Source organism: Daktulosphaira vitifoliae, unplaced genomic scaffold (assembly GCF_025091365.1).
Source record: "Daktulosphaira vitifoliae isolate Bord-2020 unplaced genomic scaffold, ASM2509136v1 Scaffold_1, whole genome shotgun sequence".
Lineage (NCBI taxonomy): Eukaryota > Metazoa > Arthropoda > Insecta > Hemiptera > Phylloxeridae > Daktulosphaira > Daktulosphaira vitifoliae.
The window spans coordinates 21,868,511-21,889,568 of record NW_026099572.1 but is presented as its reverse complement, the minus strand read 5'-3'; the positions used below and the strand labels follow the sequence as shown (position 1 = coordinate 21,889,568).

Genomic DNA, 21,058 nt, shown 5'->3' with positions numbered 1-21,058 from the left:
TTCATTTCCGGTTCAACAAATATACCTGACGATCAATTTCCAAAGATATTGAACGGATCTCACGTTCGAGTTAGTTTTTGTTTTCGTTTCATTCGAAACATATCTGTGCGACTACTTTACGAGTATTGTGTTTTTTAACCCAATACCCGACTGTTCTGTATAGGTAGCACGGAGTGCCGCACGTTCCTTCAAACAAGTGACAAGGAAAGTATTATAATCTTCCAGAAAAATTAAATAACCACAATGCTGTGTTATTATTATCCTGTACATTTATGAGTGATATGTACGAGACCGGCAGGACGAGTAGGTAATCCGTTGGTTCACGAATAAATCACGTACCGACACATTATAGTGTATCGTTTATGTGTGACTTATTTAAGGGGTGTCACTCAAACCTAAACTCATTGTACACCAGCCGCCGTATATTTTTAAACACGCACGTGATCATCCGACCACACATCTTTTAAGGTGACCTTTTGGCCGGCCGAATAAAAATTTGCATGTCGAATCAATAGCTCTATTGGTTCGCACTGCGAAAGGGTCTAATAATCAAAACAAATAACAATTAACAAACAATTAATAATAATATATATTTCCGTTATGTTCAGTACAAACAATTCGATTAGTAGTCGTAACAGATTCAAAACAACACTACGTGGCTCATTATACAACACGGCAAGAAAAAAATTATACTTGCTACTCAAGTTTACATACAGTTGTAAGTTATATCGATAGCGAGCCGTAATGATTATGGAAAAAATATATAGAATTTTTTGCATGTTTTCGATTTTTACACAATATAATAATATCATTATTATTAAAACACAATAAATATATATTATTAGCTACCACTACGTGTACATACATTTTTATATATAAAGGTAAATATATTTATAATATAGATAAGGAAATTATATGTACAACACTAAATCAATGTTAATTGCACCGCGTTTATAAACATAAATACTAAAATCAATATTTGATATTTACAAAATTATAACCTATGTAAACTATTTATAATACAATAATAATCATATAGCGTCGAGGTACAGGCGTTGAATAATATAAAATAGGTGGGTAGTAATATTATCTAAAACATTTCATCTCTAGATAAACAACAACAGTAATTATATCAATGAGTACAATCGATAAGTATATTTTCACTATTAATTATACTAAATAATCGTGAGCCTTCAGTATAATGCATTGTCATGTACATACCGTTCTCGATCGAAATTACTAGACAAAAATACACTTAAAACACCTTATAAGTACGAATAAATATCAAATCAATGGATAGATTAAAAAAACAGACCACATTGTATGTTTTTCGAATAAATTCATAAGAAGTGTAACTCGCGGTATTCCACGCAACAGTATCACATAAATTTTTAAGCGAGACGACTTTTTCAGTTTGACTTGGCCGATTTCAAACAAACAAATAAACACGTGAAAATATTTTCAAAAGTTTTCTTCTTCGTGGCATTTTTTTATGACGGACATCACCAACCGCTGATGGGCGGGTGAGTCGGGCTGTATCACGTAAACGGTCTGTGCAGAGCCAGCGGTTGCGGCAACGTGCAAGTCGATGGATTGGTGAGCCCTATGCGTGGCGGATCCACCGACATAAGCTGAGGCGTCATGGAATGCAAGGCCGGGGGAGGGCCGGGCGAAGGGGCGCCCAAACTAATGCTGGAATCGGAATCCGTAGTGCTCAGAGCTCCCGGTGACATGGACCTCCTCAAGTTGAGATGACGGCCACCAGAATGTACCAGCTGGGCGGCTAGTTGTTGCTGTTGCATTCTACAAAACAGAAAAACATTCCAATAAATACAACGATATGAAAATAATCATTTTTTTCTTTTTTTTACAAAGCTCATAACGCATAGCACAATCGAATGTCACCACCGAATGTTATCGCGCGACAACAATACCACAACTCAGTTACACGGTCATATCCATTAGACGTCAATAACCCATACCCCGTTGTCGAGATAATTTTTTTGCGGATATAAACGACAATGGTACGGGGGAAATGACCCGAGGACAAATTTTACAATAAAGAACAGCGTTTTTGTTTGAAAGGTAGTCGTCCCCTTGTGGCTACCGATACACACACTAATCACGTTTAATACGAACACAATCGGTTCAATTTAAAAGGCCCACGCGCTTTATTATTACAACAGCGACCGGTCCGGTTATTAACCACAAAGTACCGTTCACACGATGCGGGTATGTCAACACTGCANTCGGGCTGGTTATTAACCACAAAGTACCGTTCACACGATGCAGGTATGTCAACACTGCAGTTAAAAAATATCACCATTATTTAGCGCGGCGATTCACCTCCCGCGCATGAACTTTTAACGCGATAACGCAACGAGCTTAAAAAGAGAAAACTGCAATTTCAATTCGGTGTCAGAACAGCGACGACACTGAATGTCTTCTAATTTGTTTAGAGACCGAGTTAGATCGAATTTCACTTGTTGGTCGCGGCGATCTATTACTGCACAGTGTAAAATCAACGAGACGACCAAACATCTGTTTGACCGGAGCAATGGAGTGTAGTCGACACAAACGCAGTGATAATTGTTAATCGCGTTTCGTTCTATAAACTTTTAATGCGGTTAATCTTGTAACAAGTCGATTTCACACCATCTGCCGTAAAGCATTTCCCATCGACACACGCCATTTCCCGTCGAATCTCACTGGCATATTTCACGGCCCGTGTTTTCTCTTTTATCCTGTTAACGGTCTTTTGAATGTGCAACGGCGGCAGCGCCCTCGCCCTCTTTAATCGCTCGCGACCCCGTCGACTTGGACGACGAAGCCTAATCGGCCGTACAAAAACATCCCCCTCCCCTCTTCGTCTTAGGGTAGGCGTACGTCTTATGCATGCTCTATTTGCTCGGCACACACAAACGCATACGTTAAAACATGATTCGATATTCAAGAAGTGCAGTCCGTTTCGTCAAAGACAATCGGACGAGGAGAAATTACTCTGTGATCTTCCGAGTAGATTGGAACGTCCGTTCAGAACTTTAATAAACTCGAGTATACTTTCATGTTATCGTTGGAAAACTCGCAACGTAATCGACTCGTAGACGACTAGTACCTCGGGGCGTTTTGAGACCAAGGGAACAAGAACGCGGTCGGCGACAGCCACTGAATGACGGGGGAGGGTGGTAAGGAAACGGTTTTTTTTTTAACAATCGTGTTGTGTACATGCGATTCAGTAACAATGCGTAATGACGAGTGTAGCGATAATAAATAACACAAGCCGTCGTGTACGCAGTGTGATTTTTTTAGTCCGTTTCTAGATATTAGCTTTGGGTGGACTCGGTAATTGCAATACACCGACTTGATTTCTTGTCGATTTTTTCCATACACACGCCATATAATAACGTTGTTGCCGGTAGGCGTTTTACATTTCTGCGCGCGTGTGTGTGTATGTGTGTGTGTCAGCTCAACCTTCACCAGACCCCTACCTCTCCTCGAGTGTCCGCCCACCTAGTACACTTGACAATTTAATGACTCCGTCGCCACTGTAACCGGTGCCATGTTTATTTAATGACGATGACATTGACGGTTTTCTTCAACCGCCTGGTAAAATACCGTCGCCATCGTGTCGTCGTGTTTTTGGCCAAGTCGGCCCGGAAATTCCTAAGCATCCACAAACAATGCTCTCTACTACAAAACAGGTACACTCTCTTCGGACACGACTGGAGACGGTTTCATAGGCTATTTTACCACTATGCGCATAGACACCACATAAGACCGCGTGATTTGATTGCGTTGAAATATCAGTATAAATAGCACGCGCGTTCAATCGCTGTAAACTATCGGAATAGTAGACGTTTTAATGTGTTTCATACGCGATACACTTTCAAATAAACGTACCGTGTAATTAACGATTCGTGTTGGGTCTGGACGAGCCCGGACCAGTTTTAATTTCGATCCTACTAGACTACTATGCCAACAGTGAAACCAATATTTATTTTTATATAATCCGATGACTTGCGCAAATTAGAGGCGCCATCGGAGCTAAGCAGAACCCACTCCGGCGGTGTACGTCAAGAGAAAATTATCTGGGCGGAGGAAAAAAAAATGTCGAGTACCAGTCAAACTAACTAAACCTCCGGTCTCCATTACCGAGTTGTTTCTGGAAATACTTGGAGAGCAAACAAAAATCGTGTGTTCCTTAAATGGATATCTGCTGCGGTCAAATATCGAAATGTCACAAGAAATACTTAAAATGAATTGCTACATATTTCGACAAGACAAAACTGGTACGAGCTACTTATCGAGACTTTGTAAAATGATAAACAAAAAGGTAATAAAATCGGCGGCAAAGAGGGGTGGATTTTCGATTGACTCTACTAAAAAAACCACCGACGCCCATTGGCGATTTAAAGGAAAAAACCTATTACGCGGGCAGTTTGGTAATACGATACATGTGCTACTACTATTTTCGTGTGTACACACTCTGCTGTTTGTGTAAAAGTGAAGTGTATATATAAAAAATACGGGGGCGGCTAATCCCACGGTTCTCTCGTACAGAAATTATTCTATTTTGCCGGAGTCGAACGCACACTGCAAGGCGATGGCATCGACCGTACGAGGTGGTGGTACGCGGCGGTTTTAAAAAGATACTCGACGAGTTTGTTTTGTAACGTCCTTGCCGAGTTTTTTGGGGTCGTAGCACAAGACGCGTGTTCATATAAACAAGTCCGTGTTGTTTTTGTGGCGCCTTTTAGCTTATCGGTCAAGAGGCTGCCGAAAACACACACCTTACCGCACAAGGGTAAGGTGAACGGCGCCACATTGTTGTTGGCCGAGCACAAATCGAAATTTACGCGCATTTGATTTTCGGGTAACCCGCGTGTGCAACGTGCCGTAGCAAATGTTGTATAGGCAGACAGACAGACAGACATTAGGTTAGGGACACACTGCAAAAGTGTGTGCAACAGAGAGAACATCACATGGCAAATACGCTATTTTGCAATAAGCCGCGTTGGGTAATTCGATATTTTTCCCGCTGTTGTTTCATCTGGCTTTTGTGACCGTATAATATATGGTTGCTTTGTTGTGTGTACTCGATAAAAACTGGACTCGACATAATACTTCCGGCGGTCGTCATCGGCGTGTGTTTCAAGGAGAAAACCAGTTACCGGTGCCATCCCGGCCGGGTAAACGCGCACACACACCCGTATCACGTTCCCCGTATGATTTCGCCAGATCTTCTCGGTCAGATAGGTGCGCCATTTTTGCTTCGTTTCATTCAAACCGAAAATAACACACGAAAACACAACAAGTAAAACTGCTCCTTGTGTAGACAACATCTCCGACAGATCTCATTGTTCCGCCGTGTGGTCTATTATCATCTCGGATCGCGCAGACCAATCGGGCAAACTAAATCGTTTTTTTTTTTTAATGTCGCGTCCAGTACATCATGCTCCGAACGTGGAAACAATGAATGGAAAATGACCGTTTCCAATAGAATTTCCCGTCGAACCGCTTCAAGTGGCGCTAAACTCTCCGAGTACAAAACTGTCGACTCGTGTTCGACCTCGTGTCACCAATAAAATATTCTTTATTTGCCAACATAAAACCCCAATTTGCACACCGACGACAGCATTAAACGCGGAACTTTAAAAGTACTTCGGCTTGGAAGTTCTTACAAAGAAGTTATTGAGATCAAAGAAACGACAGATTTGTTGTACACACATAATAAACGAACGTACACACACACACACACGCATTCGCCAGAAACCTGTCTAAATTGACTTTGTGTGCCTAAAGAGGGCAAAATAAATAACCAATTTGATTCTATACATAATACTCGTTATTCAAATCAACAACACGGTAACGTTCGACTCACGTACGCTCCGCACAACTCCCCTCGTATTATTTCATTTTATCGTGTTTTTTTTTCATTTTTTTATCCGCTCATTTTCTTTTTGCATTGTCCTTAAATTTGTTCCGAGTCGTAGGATTCATCACCGCGTCTTTTGTCCCCAGCTCGGAATCGACTTTCCAGACGAACCGTTTCAAATTCAATATTGTTGATTTAAAAGTATACAGTATTACTGTGGCACAAAACGAGAAAACGATGCCCAACCTAAAATGTAATATCAATCGTTATTAACTTGCGAAAATGGACTTTCCCCTTTCATTTTTCATTCGGCCCGGTTTATTAATACGCTTTGGCTTGTACCGTGTACAGTAAAAACAATTAAAACCTTCACCCTTCTCGTAAGCAATCGACGTTTTCCTAGCCACAAAAAAAAAGTATCGCCAGTATAACACAATTATATGGCTGCTTTTTTGTATCATTTTTACTTTAGGAAAAAGTTTATAATATCGGTTAATTTTTTATATAACACATCAAAATACAATTGCATATTTTGTAGTTTTTCAATTTCAATTTTTCATTATAACGATATTTGAGCTTGTGGAAATTTCTAATTTGACACACAGTACACGCGTTTATTTTTGTTGCTTACGTGTGTTGAATCCTTTTAGTGTTGAGTTTATTCGTAAATTATAGTGGGCGGATTTATTTCATTGTTGAATTTATTTTTTAGCGGAAATGTTTCTGCGGAGTTCGGCGAGGGAACGACACAACGTATCTGCAATAATTTTATGCAAATACAATATGTTGCGTTATTGTAAAATTCTATGAGTTTACAGCGGTGTACTTATAACGTTACATTCTCCCCATTCGCATTACAATACAATGTCCCGGGACGTTTCGTAAACCGTATTATGTGCATTTCTATTATAATAACCCTTTATGTTAATTATTGAGTATTAAATGTCAACTCGGGTTCACGCATCAACTTGTATTCGATCGTCGTAACAACCAAACGTTTTCAATGTACGGCTGTTTATTTTTTAATATATACTTGGGACGTTCGTGTACCACACATTCCAAGTAATGAAATTGTCCATACCGTCAAAATAAATTACTCGTTAAATTACGCTACAAGGATAATTAATTATCCCTACGGTAATTATTACTGTGTTCAATTTTGGTACCAACTATTTTGTAACACACTCATAATGTTGTTACATTGATTAACCAAACATTAATACGATTCCGTGTTAATGTTCAACAACTCGAGTTGTGTCCGCGTCGGGTAAGGTGGTGCACACAACCGGTTCGTACGACCGCAAGATTAAGTATATTAAAAAACTGCCGCTTCGGCAATACTATAACACGCGGCCTGTTAATTGACAAATTACCTTCTAATTACTCCACTCGGTTATACCTGTTCGTCAATATGCTATAGCGAAGGATTGATGGAGCCAGATGAAGACCTCGAAATCCAATTAAAGCACTCGTAATAGTCTCGTAAAGAGTAGCGGCGTGCATTTCACGTGCTAGTGGTAAAACAGACAGACCTCGTCTTTCTGTTAAAAAAAAAACCGCAAAAAACGCGAAGCACACTATTCCATCGCGTTTCAAACGAGAAACGTTGTGTTATGCGTAGCGTGTCAGCAATCATTTGTGACGTTCGATTATTAAACTGATTAATATTACCGCACAAAGGCTCGTGACGGACGAGCGCAAATCGTAAGGCGGCTAATGATCGAAGACGTTTAATAATAACAAAATATGTGTCCGGGTGCAAATGCGCATTTGTAAATTCACTGCAAGAGACGGCGGTAGTGATTAAATAGGAGTGAATGCAACCAGAAGGGAACCGAATCGATCGCCAAACTAATAACAATACGGTAATATACGCCTCCTTTTTCTCTTCTCCGTCAAAGTACACACAATGTGCATGCAAACAAGATAATCCTGTAGGACAAAAAATCGACCTGATCAACGGCCGACATCGTATACCCTTGTGATCCGTAGCAGGAAATTGGATTTGAATTTCGCGTGTAAACAAATCGTTGTTGTTCATCTGATTTCAGTCCCTCGCCCTCAAACGACCGTCCATAGCGGGGGCGTAGTGGGTTGATAAAAAAAATCATCGAAAAACAAAGCTCGATGACAAACTGCTGTGTTATTTCAAAGGTAGAAACTCAAATGACGACAGACAACCTAATTGGAAACGTCGTGCTGACAATTCTCGAATCGGCTATTGTCTCGTTTTTTATTTGTAAATATCTTCTGGTTAATTATTCACGATATTCGAAATGTACATGTTTCCCCATTGGCACTTGTTTGGAATATCTTTTTTCGCTCGTGCACAACTTTATAGGTAACGAGGTTCGCGTGAACGTACACAAGATATTACCGCTAACTTGGACCACCCCTTGCGACGGAACGCTACAAAAGGACGTGGGGAGCACGGGCATTATTATTATTAAGGGGCGGCCGCCAAAAGACGAACCGCTGTAATTAGGTTTTCCGTAACAAACACACAATGCCGGCGGTGGTGACTGCCGAACAAAGGAGTCTATGGTTTCAAAGAGAATCGCGAACGCATTGGACGTTGTGTATCATTAGAGAGCTACTAAAACACGAGAAATGTGATAACGGCACGGTGAAGATCCGCACGTTTCCATCGCGTCGACAAGTCTGACATACGCACAAGTCGGTGCCTTAAAACGCGCTGGCCCCAAAAGAAAAACATCATCGTATCCGATTCGCCTTACCGACTCCGATTAACACATGTACATACTTTGACCCGGCGGAACTCGATACTCGGTAATTGGTAATTTTCCCCGACCGGCTACACACACACCGTAAGGAATGATTATTTCTTCCATTTGTATTACAGAACGCACACGTACTCCTCTTTTTCCATTTCGACGTAGACATCTGGGCACCGTCGCTCATAATATTACACACCTTCCTCCGGCGCTATTAATTTACCATTTTTCTCTTTTACCGTAAAAAAATATATATATATATATATGTGCTAATGAATCGTTTGGGTTGACGACTCAATTACCCGTCCGAGGGTGTCGGGTTGAGCGATGCGGTGCACTTACTCTGCACATACCGAAGCCATGACTATGTAGCCGCTTGGAGTTCGACTGCATCGGGTTAACTGATTGATGTATTCATCAGCGGTGGCGGATGCGTTATCCCCAAAGTAAATGAATTGAAGTTCATTATTGTTTTTTTTTTTTTTTTTTTAAAACAGTTTAGTCGTTTTTTTAGTTTTGTCTATTACATGTGGTGTATTGGCCGATGCCGCTGCGGGGCTCTAAACCACTAGGGGCACTACCATCTTCTTCGAGTAATTTTTCTCTTTGTCACCTCGAACGAACAACATCATTCATCCCGAACACAATAGCCGCACCTCCCCAATCAATATATTTATAAACAAACGGACGGCCGTCTAATCGTTTTCATAACGTTGCGGGTGGCGGCGACCGATCTCCGGTGAAATCGTTGGCAGCACGTAGCCGAATACGAGTTGAGCATAGGAGACCCGATGATGGTGAATAATTATTATTATGACAGTCACGAGTACGACGAGTACTGCACGCGATTTTCGCGGAAGTTAAATGTTTGTTGAAAATAAATTTAAGTAGATGTACGTTAATAGCGTGAGAAATAATCGACACGTTCGTCTACTGCTTTTACACTTTTACTGATATTTTACACTTTTCACTTGTAAAAACATTGCACGCCGCTAAATTTCCAATGACATAGTTTTTGCTAACAAAAAAAAAATGTCTCATGCCGACGGAATAATTTTCAGTTTAAAGTCAATGATAATTTTACGTTTCAAGATCCCGACGAAAGTATGACAGGTCAATTGTAATCTTGACGGGGTACAGACGTTAGGAAACGAACCACTCGTGTTCGTCATAAAATCCGTAGTAGTACACCAATTAGGTTTTATGATAACATTGATAAACGTGTACTTGGGCAATATATTTTTATTCGTCGAGCGTAATTGTTTTGCTCATAATAAATTATCAACCGCCTCGGACAGTTAACAACGCTCGAGTAAAAACAAAATATTAAAAAAAAAGTTTACGGACAACTCTAAACGTAAATCGTGTAAGTATAGGCACACCAACTGGTATCTACCTCGTTTCTGTATGATACCGAAATGTGTTCATCGTGTAAAATTGACTTTGTACGGACGTCATTAAATATAATTTAACAATGCACTAGACCGCGACCGTCCAAAATATATATTATGTACCACTTTATTATTATCATTATTCATTTTTCACAAAATACCCGCCGGTCTATTATAGTTTGCGCATATTATATTATACATTATGATTACTTTGCGCTGCGCTAATATTATTATTATCATTATCCGCCCCGAAAAGGGGTGCGATAATTATTGTCGTAAGCGCGTAATCAGTGTGACGGGGAGAACACGATGACACAACTCGGTCACGCCCATGTATCGGCATGGTGGCAACGGTCGACTTGGCAAGTTACACACAAATACGCGTATTGTCCCCCCCCCCTCGGTCTGCCGATAAAAAAACATCTACCCGAAATATATTCACACCGCCGCCGTGTGTTCGAGTGTTTTTACACGTCTCTCGTGTCGCCAGCAGGGCATCATTATGGTCAAGGTAAGTCGTACGATTGCCGCCGATAGATTGTCACGATACGCGTATCGCCGCCATTGTGTACAACTTACACGATGATAAAATCAACAAAAAAATAACCACGGGCTGCGCGCACCTGCAACGCGCCCTCGTCCAGGCAGCACTACTAGTAGAAACATTACAAACAACGTTAAAAATTTTAAGTGGGTGACAAACGGTCGGCTGGAAATTTCAAACGTCATCCAAAGTAATGCGTTCCGCGTTAATTATAATTCACTGACACGCGGCAATTGAGAATTCAAACGGCAATTTGTTTAATAGCGAGACGATCGACAGCAACGTACCGGTCGCCAATAAATCCGAATTTTCCTTTCTTTCGTCCGCAGTCGTTTACACGACGGTCGTCGTCGTCAACAACAACAACATCTCCCCAATCGTATCGAAATTGTTAAAAAAACGGATTATTCAAAGTGACGGAGTGCGCCCGAATCGATTAAACGGCGGCAGAAGCAGACTGCAAGTTTGTGCGCGTTTATTAAAAAAAATAAATAAAAACCTTTTCTCAAAGGGACACGAGCGTGACGGTCGCAGCGAGGAGCTTGTTATGTTATGAATCGACCGTTTGATGTTTCCTTTGAAATCCGTCGAGTAAAGGAAATTTCTCTGTAAACGCATCGAGAAATCGGTACGTCTTTTGGACGGCGCGCAACAACGTCGAGGCTTACAGTCGACTCGACAGGATTTCAAGGGATCGCGATGGCGCTGATTGATACACCACACGCACTCCTCCTAGGGAAATCTCTGGCGTTTCTCTCGAATGTTCGTCCGTCAGGGAAACGGCACAAACAATACAATAATGACAATGCCGAAGACACAATTAAAATTTAACGGCGCTCTATTTGACAAACACTCGAGCGCCGTGTGTGCACAAAGCGTCGTCGTTTCCACCGTCTCTTTATTTGTGCCGCCCCTTGTTAATGACTTTGCCGGATTCCGCGTTACTGCTGTTTATATTCGTCGTTTGCACGTGTATTACACGACGACCCGTGTCGAGTGGCACGACTCTTCCCGTTGCTACCGGTCGTCGTCAATCGCGTGCACTTCACCTCGAAAACACCATTGTCGCCCTCTTGTGCGCACTGTGATACCGAAATGCTCGACACCGATGTGCTCCTCCGGCGAATCATTAACGTCCGCTCGGAATCGCTTTTCGGCAAATACTTTGCTTCGGTAAGTTTGCGCCGCCGATATCTCCACCCCTCGCGCGGTCTCGTCACCCACGAAAACGGCACATTGCATTCATGTGAGACCGCTAAACACTTTCCCGCGACCTTTACCCGTACGATATATCGGTGGCGACTACTGCTGCGCCACCGGACGACGGCAACACGTTTTTCCGAGTGACAAAATTATTCCAAACGCCGTTTTTCTAACTCGGTGAACGCGAACGAAAACAGTCGTGATGAACACCGTCGGAGCACAATATTTTTCCGGTCGGGTCAAATAGTTCAGGAAACCCGTACGACGCCTTTATTTCGCGTAAAACCGAAGATAAATGGTAGTAGCGAGACGATAAAAAAAAAAAAAACGAGTATATTGTGTGGTGCTCTCGCCGTTTCAACGAACGACACACGTTTGGCACTGGCCGTCGTATATACCAACGCGCCTAAGACGGTCCACCGGTGACAACTAATGACAACACCGATGCGGCTAATGCAGCTATCGTATGACACAGAACGTGCGGCCGAAATACTATTTTTTCCTCGCGTCGTCTTTCCAACGTTTCTTATTTTTTTACACAAAGCTACCGCATTGACCGCAAACCGGCTGGACCGTATGTGTAACTCGAAACGCCGCCGCCAGAAACCCACAGACTCGTTCGGTTTTTTATTATCCAGATGACCCGGCGGAAGTGCGCGGCGCCCGATGCAATCTCGACAAAGTCTAGTGCAGTGCTCTTGTGCACTGGACGAAATTCGACGGTTTCCGCACTGATGTGTCGCAAAGATAACGCGACGCACCCCGTAGACATATACGCGCGGGATAATTACAAAGGCATTGTGCTGGCGCATTGGCCTCGCAGGTAAAACGATCCTCCTCCGGCTAGTCGATCGACAGACGGCTACCACTACCGCACGACACGCAGCAGGCCGTTCGACAACAATTCAACAGTATCCGTGACGCTCGCGCACTTAAAAAACGCTTTACACGCAGACGACAAATGCGGGGCTCTGTTTTTTTACTACAATGCCCGTGTAATGCGATCCGACATGATACCCGTGTAGGTTCGCATGGCATCCCCTATGGTGACCAGACACCCTGGAACCGCTCGACGAAAACGGGTTCGGCACAGCGTGCAGGCTAATTACCGCGGCCGGACGACGACCGCCCGGCGCGCGATTCCTCGTCAAAGGCCCAGGTGACAGTGCAGTTGAAATGTATACTGTGAAATGTATAATGTATACGCTGATATTTCAATAAAACGCTTGTGAAACACAATTTATCGTAACGAGCATATCGTGTTGCCCGTTTATTTTAGAATGTGAGTGAACTCGTTAGGGTATGAACACAGACACCGTTATTAATTCGTAAAACGTACACAAAATTATTATTCGCTCAGAATTGAAAATAAACATAATAGAAAAGTACGTGTTATTTTCGAAAAAAGATAATCCAGAGAATAAGCTGTTTTTCATGGTCGCCGTACATAGGATATACGGTGTGTCATTCGATCTTGCAGTGGACGCGGTCTTGTTTCGCGAGTACGCCGATTTGAACAAAAAAATATTCATCGTCGATTATAAAAAACGTATAATCCGCAATTTTACCGTCAGAGTAGATCAGTGTCTCGAGTGCGACGCGCGAACCAGTTGTGTTATGCAAATGTCGGCGTATGGTTTCTTATTGAAAAAGATAATTCAACGCCGGACGTTATGCGTTGAAATTTGTTTTGAGGATTAGGGACGCCAGAAATAATACATTAATAATGCATGTCGAGTGCTATAATTATTATCGAACAAATGTGGGTATCGGTTTTCCTCGGTCGCGGTTAAGTGATGCGCTAAGTTTAGAACATTTTTTTTCGTGTCCGGGACGCGTCAACGCTAAAACAATGTTGTCACTTTGGGACGCCATACCCGTCGCCGCGCGGTACTAATAACGTTTTAACGGCCACCAACGATGCGGCCGTTTTCCGACGCACTGGGACGGAGAAATGACGCAGGGACGTCTTTTAAACACATTAAAGTGTTATGTCACCGGGAACAGCAGCAAACCAAACGTATAATTTATAGGCGCCCGCGCCCGTGTGTGTGCGTATTTTGACAAGACGCATATGTCGCGGGTACAGCGCTTTCCCCGTGCACGTACCACCTCTCATTGATCCTTCGCATACGGACGTACGAGACGACCCTACACGCACAAACGCTTCGAGACACCTCTTAAAAGTAAACTACAGCTGTTGCATGGACCTACACGACACATGCGATAGTGCACAGAAAACGAGCATCGCCAGGTTAGCCGACTGGCAATAATCGCGGCACGCTAATGATATCGCGCGAGCGGGTATAGGGTTACACGCCGTCATACAGGACACAGAGTCGACCGGTTTGCCTTATTAATATTTCCATTACTTTGTACGTGAATAATGCACACGGCAGAAAATACGTTTGCCGCGATACCGCCGGCCGGACGTTTAATGGAATACTCGACTCAATGAGTCGTGTAAACGGGACAGACTTGTTGCGTGCTGTTCTTGGATCAGTAACCGGACACCCTAAGCCGTCGTCCGTTTCAGCCTTGCGGTACAGAGGCTTTCCGCAGTAAAACACACGGCACTGTTGCGCATTAAGTATTATAGCGCGTGTATATATATATATAAAGCTATAACAAGGGACAGTGCATATGCATAATGGGCTCACCGCACAGCACATACACGTTGTCGGACTAAGCACTGCCGACGACAGACGGACTGCGCGCGACCGTCCGAGCACGTCTGACCGAATACACAATAATGTAATGTAAAATATGATCGGAACGTCGGCCGACTGGAAACAACGCGCGCAAATAACGACGGCTGAAATAATAACAATGTTTCCGTGTACAATACTTGACACGGCAACCGGATAGGTTCTAGAAGTAATTCAACCCGAGAAAAGTTTCCTAATCGAAGAAAATATTTGTTTATTTCCATGAGATTTACCCAAAAACAGTTCAACACAACAATTGGCCGGGCGGTTTGACCGGATGCAAGTTAGATTTCGTAAGACCGGTCGACGTTTTTGAAATGGATACGACAACACATATTAATTCACATAATTAACAGTAAATATGGTAGCTGAACGATACACCTAAAAGGTACCTCGGAATATGATAATTTACACAGTAATACTATACGACCGCGTTTCGGCGAGACGATCAAAGACTAAATCTGTGACCGCGTACTGTTATTGACACTACGTGTTAACTTTTGGTATGTCCACGTCAAAAAGAAAGTTTACTATCCGACCGCCGCAAACTAGAAAATTTGATACGACTCGCACAGGCTACTTGTCTTACACAATTATTTACCTGTCGGCTACGCGCCGTCGTTGTAAAAATATTCGAAAGCAAACAAAATATCTGCGACGCCGATCAAAACGCGTACTGTTTAAACGTTATTTGAACTTGAGCACAAGCATTGTTCACGTAATCGTTCACAAATTTTATCGTTTAATCAAATCTGCACGAGCATTATACTTATATAATATACTGTTGCGTTTCCTCCCTAACGTTTATTATTATACTAATATTCGCTGCCGATATAATAACAACAGATAGGTAAACGTGTGTGCGCCTTTTGGGATTAAACACGCGTCCGTATTATATTCGCACCATTATTACTACTTTTGTATTTTATGTAGTATAATATAAGCATATTGAAAATGAACGCAGAATTTGACACCCCCGAGGGCAGCTGCTGCGCTACACTCTCTACGTGCCGTTCGATCGGTTCGCCGATAACGTTTGCGCTACGTCGAGGGACAATAGCGAACGATCCGCAGTAGCTTTGGCCCAAAGAACGAAAAATTACAGGGCCGGCGCGTGCACGCCAAATACGTTTTTGTCAATCATAGACGCTTAAATAGTATTACACCGGCCGATAGGGTACACTCGTTTGAAAATGTTGTACGCGGCCGGGACGCGATCATTCGTTGTACACATACATACATTTAGGTACAACATGTATGCGCTTTATCGGTGCAGTATATATTTTTTTTTTTACCCACTCGGTGGCTGCATGTTGGGATAGTGATGTTTAGTGAAATCAATAGCCCGGTCGAATCGTCCTGAACAAACACCGCGCGTTGCAGACGATGCGTAGGGGCCAAAAACAAAAGGATATATACACGTGAGACACTGACGCACACTGAAAACTATGAGTATTAAATATCATAACGCTCATGACCGTGATGATTCTCACGGTTTAGTTGGATATTCTTCAGAAATCTTTCGGGTGCGATCTGTCCCGTGTGAGGTCTGCTGAGCCTGTCATATTATTTATGTGTCGATGTGCCGTTTTACTCGAAGCGAAAAAAAAAAGTGACGCCAATGATAAAATCGTCACTGTTATTTCTGTTGCATGGACTGAGACAACAGTGTGCGACAAACGGAATCGTTTATCTGACATCTGTTATTAAATCAGTTATGTATTGCACAAGAGTGTTACTTAAGCCGAACAAGTGAACTTTACTCGGAAAAATGATTTTTAACTTTCATTAGCGAGGCGTTTAATATCATCGCTAGATTCTCTCTTATTCGCGTTCAGAAATTTAAAAGCTTTAAAACTTTAATGACTCCAACTACGCGCATATAACTACAATATTTCAATACTTCAGTATTGATGATAAATCACAAGACAACACTGCGCGTGTCGTAAAAGTAATATTATGAGTCGCCTTTTCATTGTTATAATGGCACAATAGCGTAAACGTGTAATTTATATTTTAGATTATAATTAATGTCAGTAATAAAATTGTCGCAGAGTTAAAGTTTAAATGGCACAGTTAGTGCACATTTTGATGTTAACATTTCGATAATTTGATACATGTTACATAAAACATACCGTCTTATTAAATAGAAATGAACATGACAGAGTCCAATTACGTTATTTTTACTTTTCGGGAGAAGAAGAAAACAACAATTTTTTCCTCGTGTGGCTACTAAAACTGTTAATTTAGTTACTTGATATTTTTGAAAATTTGCACCGGACAATCAAAATGAAAATAGGTAAATTTCTAAATTGGTAATATGCCAAAGAGAGAAATTTTATAAAAGTGGACTTGGAGCATTTTTGGCTTCTCGGGTAAAAACTTATGATATTTACATGAAAGTATGAAACATTTCAACTGCTTTACATTAATATGAAATATCATTTTGATTTTTAACATCAATTATAATATTACACGTTTCCATTCGAAAATCGTCTATCTGCTTTCAAAGTGTCTCGACTCGATACTTGTAAATTTCGTGAAATGGAGAAAACAGTTATAGTATAATATTAAAATAAACTTAATGGAAACAAAAAAATCGGTAAAAAAAATTATCGTTAAAACCTTTTATAATAAATTTAAAGTTTAACACGTTATATTGGAAATTGGTCACAAGGTTTATTGTATTTGTCATGTAGTAAAGCTTATTTATTTATGCGATTTTAGATTTATTTAAACGTTAATTTATCACTTTTTCTTGAATAATTAATAACAACAGATGATAAATTAACATTTATTAAACAAATATTAGTATGATAATTATACTAATATCGTACTGATGTGTTATTTAAGGGTTTGTAAATGCACAGATTGTCGGCTGTGATAGTTTTCATTCCTTACATTTATAATGCATGTAATAAAAATTAAAAAATATTATCAGCTGAATTGAACTAATTAAGATGAAAAAATGTACACAAAACATTTTTTGAATTTCAAATAATCGTTTCTGAAGTATGTTTTTTTTTTTGTTCTGAACAAATATTCTAAATTATATCACCATAATTAAAAAGTTGTTTATATAATTAATTATGATTGAAAAAAAAAACTATAGAACCGGTTTTCGATAGTTTAAATTATAATATGGTAAATCATGTGAAAATATTTTTATTATTTTATGTATATATGAATTTAAAATAAGTAGTTATATTCAGAAGTTTTATTAGGTAGTTGGACGATTTAAACTAAATTTAAAATGTATTTAGAGAAATTAAAAAAGTTTTAAATTAATATTTTTAAAACAATATTAATAATATAATGATTTCATTATTAAATAATAATTATTTTTAGGAAAACGTCGTTATTTTAAGTATAAATATGTATTTTCTACATGAAATATTCCATATTGTTTTTTTTTTTGTTTCAATTTTTACAAAATAAAAAGTTTAGTTTAACAATTATTTTTTAAGTAAAAAATTTATTTCAATTTTGTGTAATCTTCCACAAAAAATAATTTTTTAAAGTAAAAATTAATACCATTATTAATGATGAATTATAATTATGGTTCCAAAAATAATTATTATAAGAGTATTTACTTTTGAATAATTTCTAATTTCTATGGCAATATTATAAAATTTAAGTAGAATATTTATTTAGTTTCATCCAATAGCACGATTATTTTTTAATTTCATCTAAAAAGTGTTTGATCTCGTAGTATTCTGTTTTTGGACAGGTTTATTAATTAGGCATCTATTAGAATTTAGCTCGGACAACTTTTTCATGTGGTTATAAATTACACAGAAACTATTACTATACCATGGGTTTAATATTAAAACAATTTGCGTAAAGAACAATTATACTGGGGTCTAAAAAATTCATAATTATGAATGGACTTACCTGTTTTTGGCAGCAGCCGCTCTATCCCGTTGCCTTCGGTTTTTAAACCAATTTCCTACTTGAGTAGGCGTGAGACCGGTGGCTTGAGCGAGTTCTTTCTTCTTGGTTGGATTCGGGTATGGATCTTGAAGGTACCACTCTCGTAGCAAACTTCTTGTGCGCTCCTTAAAACAATGCGTTTTCTGTTCGCCGTCCCAAATGGTACGAGGCAGTGGAAACTTCTTACGGACTCGGTATTTGTCGACGGGCCCCAAAGGCCTACCCCTCAATTTTTCCGCTTCTTGATAATGGGCCTCCAGCCACATGGCTTGTAGTTTGCCGTGAGAGTCCTTGGTGAATTTGTGGTGTTCCAGTATCGTGTACATGTCTCGGTAATTACCGCTGTGGAACGACACGATGGCCCGCGCTCTAAGGACGGCTTCGTTTTTGTTGAGTTCGACGATGTTGGGATGGGCCACGGGCAGTGACCACAAGAATCTAGCCAGCCGTTCGATGTCGCCGCTCTCTTCTAGAGTCTCGCATACGCTAGCCACTTGTGAAACGCTAAAGTTCAACATGGGCAAACCAAACATGGGATTGGGCACCATGGGCATGGGCGCCAGCCGCGTGGGTAGCGGCGTAATCGGGCTGATGGGGCTCACCGGCGATCCCCGTCCCGACGAATCCGTCGGCGTCGAAGATATGCCCAATGCCATCACTACATTCCACTGTAAACGCAACGGTCAAATGAAAAAACCTGCACCGTTCGAAGTCGGCTGTATCTGTGCGAGATTTTCAACAAAACGATTTTTACACAACGCAGGCACTGGAACGATACGGTACGCACTGATAAAATGTACTCCTATAGATCACAAGACGATTGGACTTGGCATATGCGTGTGCTGAGATAACGTCGAAAGTGCGTCGCATACGGCCGCGTGCACGGGTGTGTGTATAATATAATAATATATTTTTTCGTCCGGGTATCGTTTGCGTCAGATCATCGTAATATCGTTGACCGGTTGATACTAGTATACGGGGTATCGCGCGCGGCATCGTGTAAGGTCGCCCGGGGTATCGCTCCGCCCATGATTAGCCGTTCGTCGCCATGGCTACCGCCAATCCGGCGCGGGCGTATCCCGTGAGCCCCGTATAGGTTACAGTGCGGGCACTGCAGTGATTGATACTCGGGTGGGGATTTCCACAAACAAAAACCGTTCGGTAGCCGTTCAACCACACCTATCTGCGCGCCGCTGCACCGCCACCGTAGTGGAGCTATGATAATGTTTTCGTTGACTTAGCCGCCACACCCTTACGGATGCCACATCTTTCCCCTACCGCCGCTGTCTCATCACTATCCGCATCCGTTGTTGTTATTATTATCATCATCATCGCTCACTTTATTATTATAGTTAAATAAATCACGCACTTACCGATCAGCTTGTTTATCAAAGAGAACACCCGACAATGAATCGACGAGCGGCTCGATTTTTATTCTCTAGGTCATTGTTCTATATTTGCACACGTGTATTTATGCATTCATATACATGCACATTAATCAGGGATACGAGTGAGGGGGTGTAAGAGGACTCGTTCGGCACCTCTTAGGGAACCAATCGAGCGTCGCCTAAAACATTTTTCCAATAAGTTAGTAATTGATGTACCTATACAGGACGGAACGCACAAAATTGTAATAAGTAAATACTAAGTACAAATTGAACAATATTCAACAATCAACTTCACATTCCTAATTAAAATTAGTAGCGGATCCTAGGAGAGGGCATAAGGATGCCCATCTTTTATTCTATTGTCGCCTATTGAAAATAAGATGGTAAAAATTGACTTTAACATAAAAATATGTTTGCTTAGAATTTTAAATTTATTTCGCGTCATTAAATATTAATTCATAAATAAGATTATAATCTTATTTAGTATTTTAATAAATATATATTTATTGAAATACTAAAATGTCGTTTTTCATTTATTTAAATAAAATTATTTTTTGCTCTTATCTCTTATATCCCGCTAATATAAACATGCTACATTTTATGAATTATGGTACATAATTGCAGTTATATAATTTTTTAACATTTTAATAAAATATATTATAATTTATATGATTTGGGAGTATTCATAAAAAGATAAATTGAAACTTCAATACTTTCCTATAATAATGTATTTGCTGGATTTTTGATAATTAAATATTTTTTAAGCTAAAGAATATATTTTGGATCTAAACTTTTAAATCCGACCGATAGAGGGGAAGAATATTCTTCTCTCCTGTTGGTCGGAATTAAAATTGGCCATCGGTTGTTTCTGCTTTCCTAAAAGAGACTTACAGTAGAGCTGCAGCTACTACAATATTGAGTATAGGTGTAGGTGTGCCTACAATTATAAAAATAGCTACACACCAAACAGCAGCCAGCAGATGTGATAATTCTCATATGTGCAGTTACCAGTAGTATAGTTAACTGTACGATTAGTAACTGAATAAACTTCTAATAGCAATGAGATGTAAATAGAAGAATTTTTATTAACAAATTAGAATAAATCTATGAAGGGATAGAAGAAATCATTAACAAAGTTATAAGAGTTGAAAATCATAAAATCGTCTATAGTAGTATACGATTATAGTAGTAGACGATTTCATGATTTAATTATGAAATGCTGTAATGGAAGAAGAAATACTAGGGTACATAACAGGAAATTATCGACTAGGAAACCGAAAC

General features: G+C 40.4%; 1 protein-coding gene across 1 annotated transcript; it reads right to left on the bottom strand.

The window, feature by feature from the left end:
- Positions 1-565: 565 nt before the first annotated feature.
- On the bottom strand, positions 566-20,153 carry LOC126896986 (homeobox protein SIX6-like). Its single transcript, XM_050670288.1, has 2 exons — positions 18,351-20,153; positions 566-1,803 (listed from the first exon to the last, which is right to left on the bottom strand). The coding sequence occupies exons 1-2, from the start codon at positions 19,043-19,045 to the stop codon at positions 1,539-1,541; spliced, it is 960 nt and encodes a 319-aa protein (XP_050526245.1). The 5' UTR covers positions 19,046-20,153; the 3' UTR covers positions 566-1,538.
- Between the last annotated feature and the right edge of the window lie 905 nt (positions 20,154-21,058).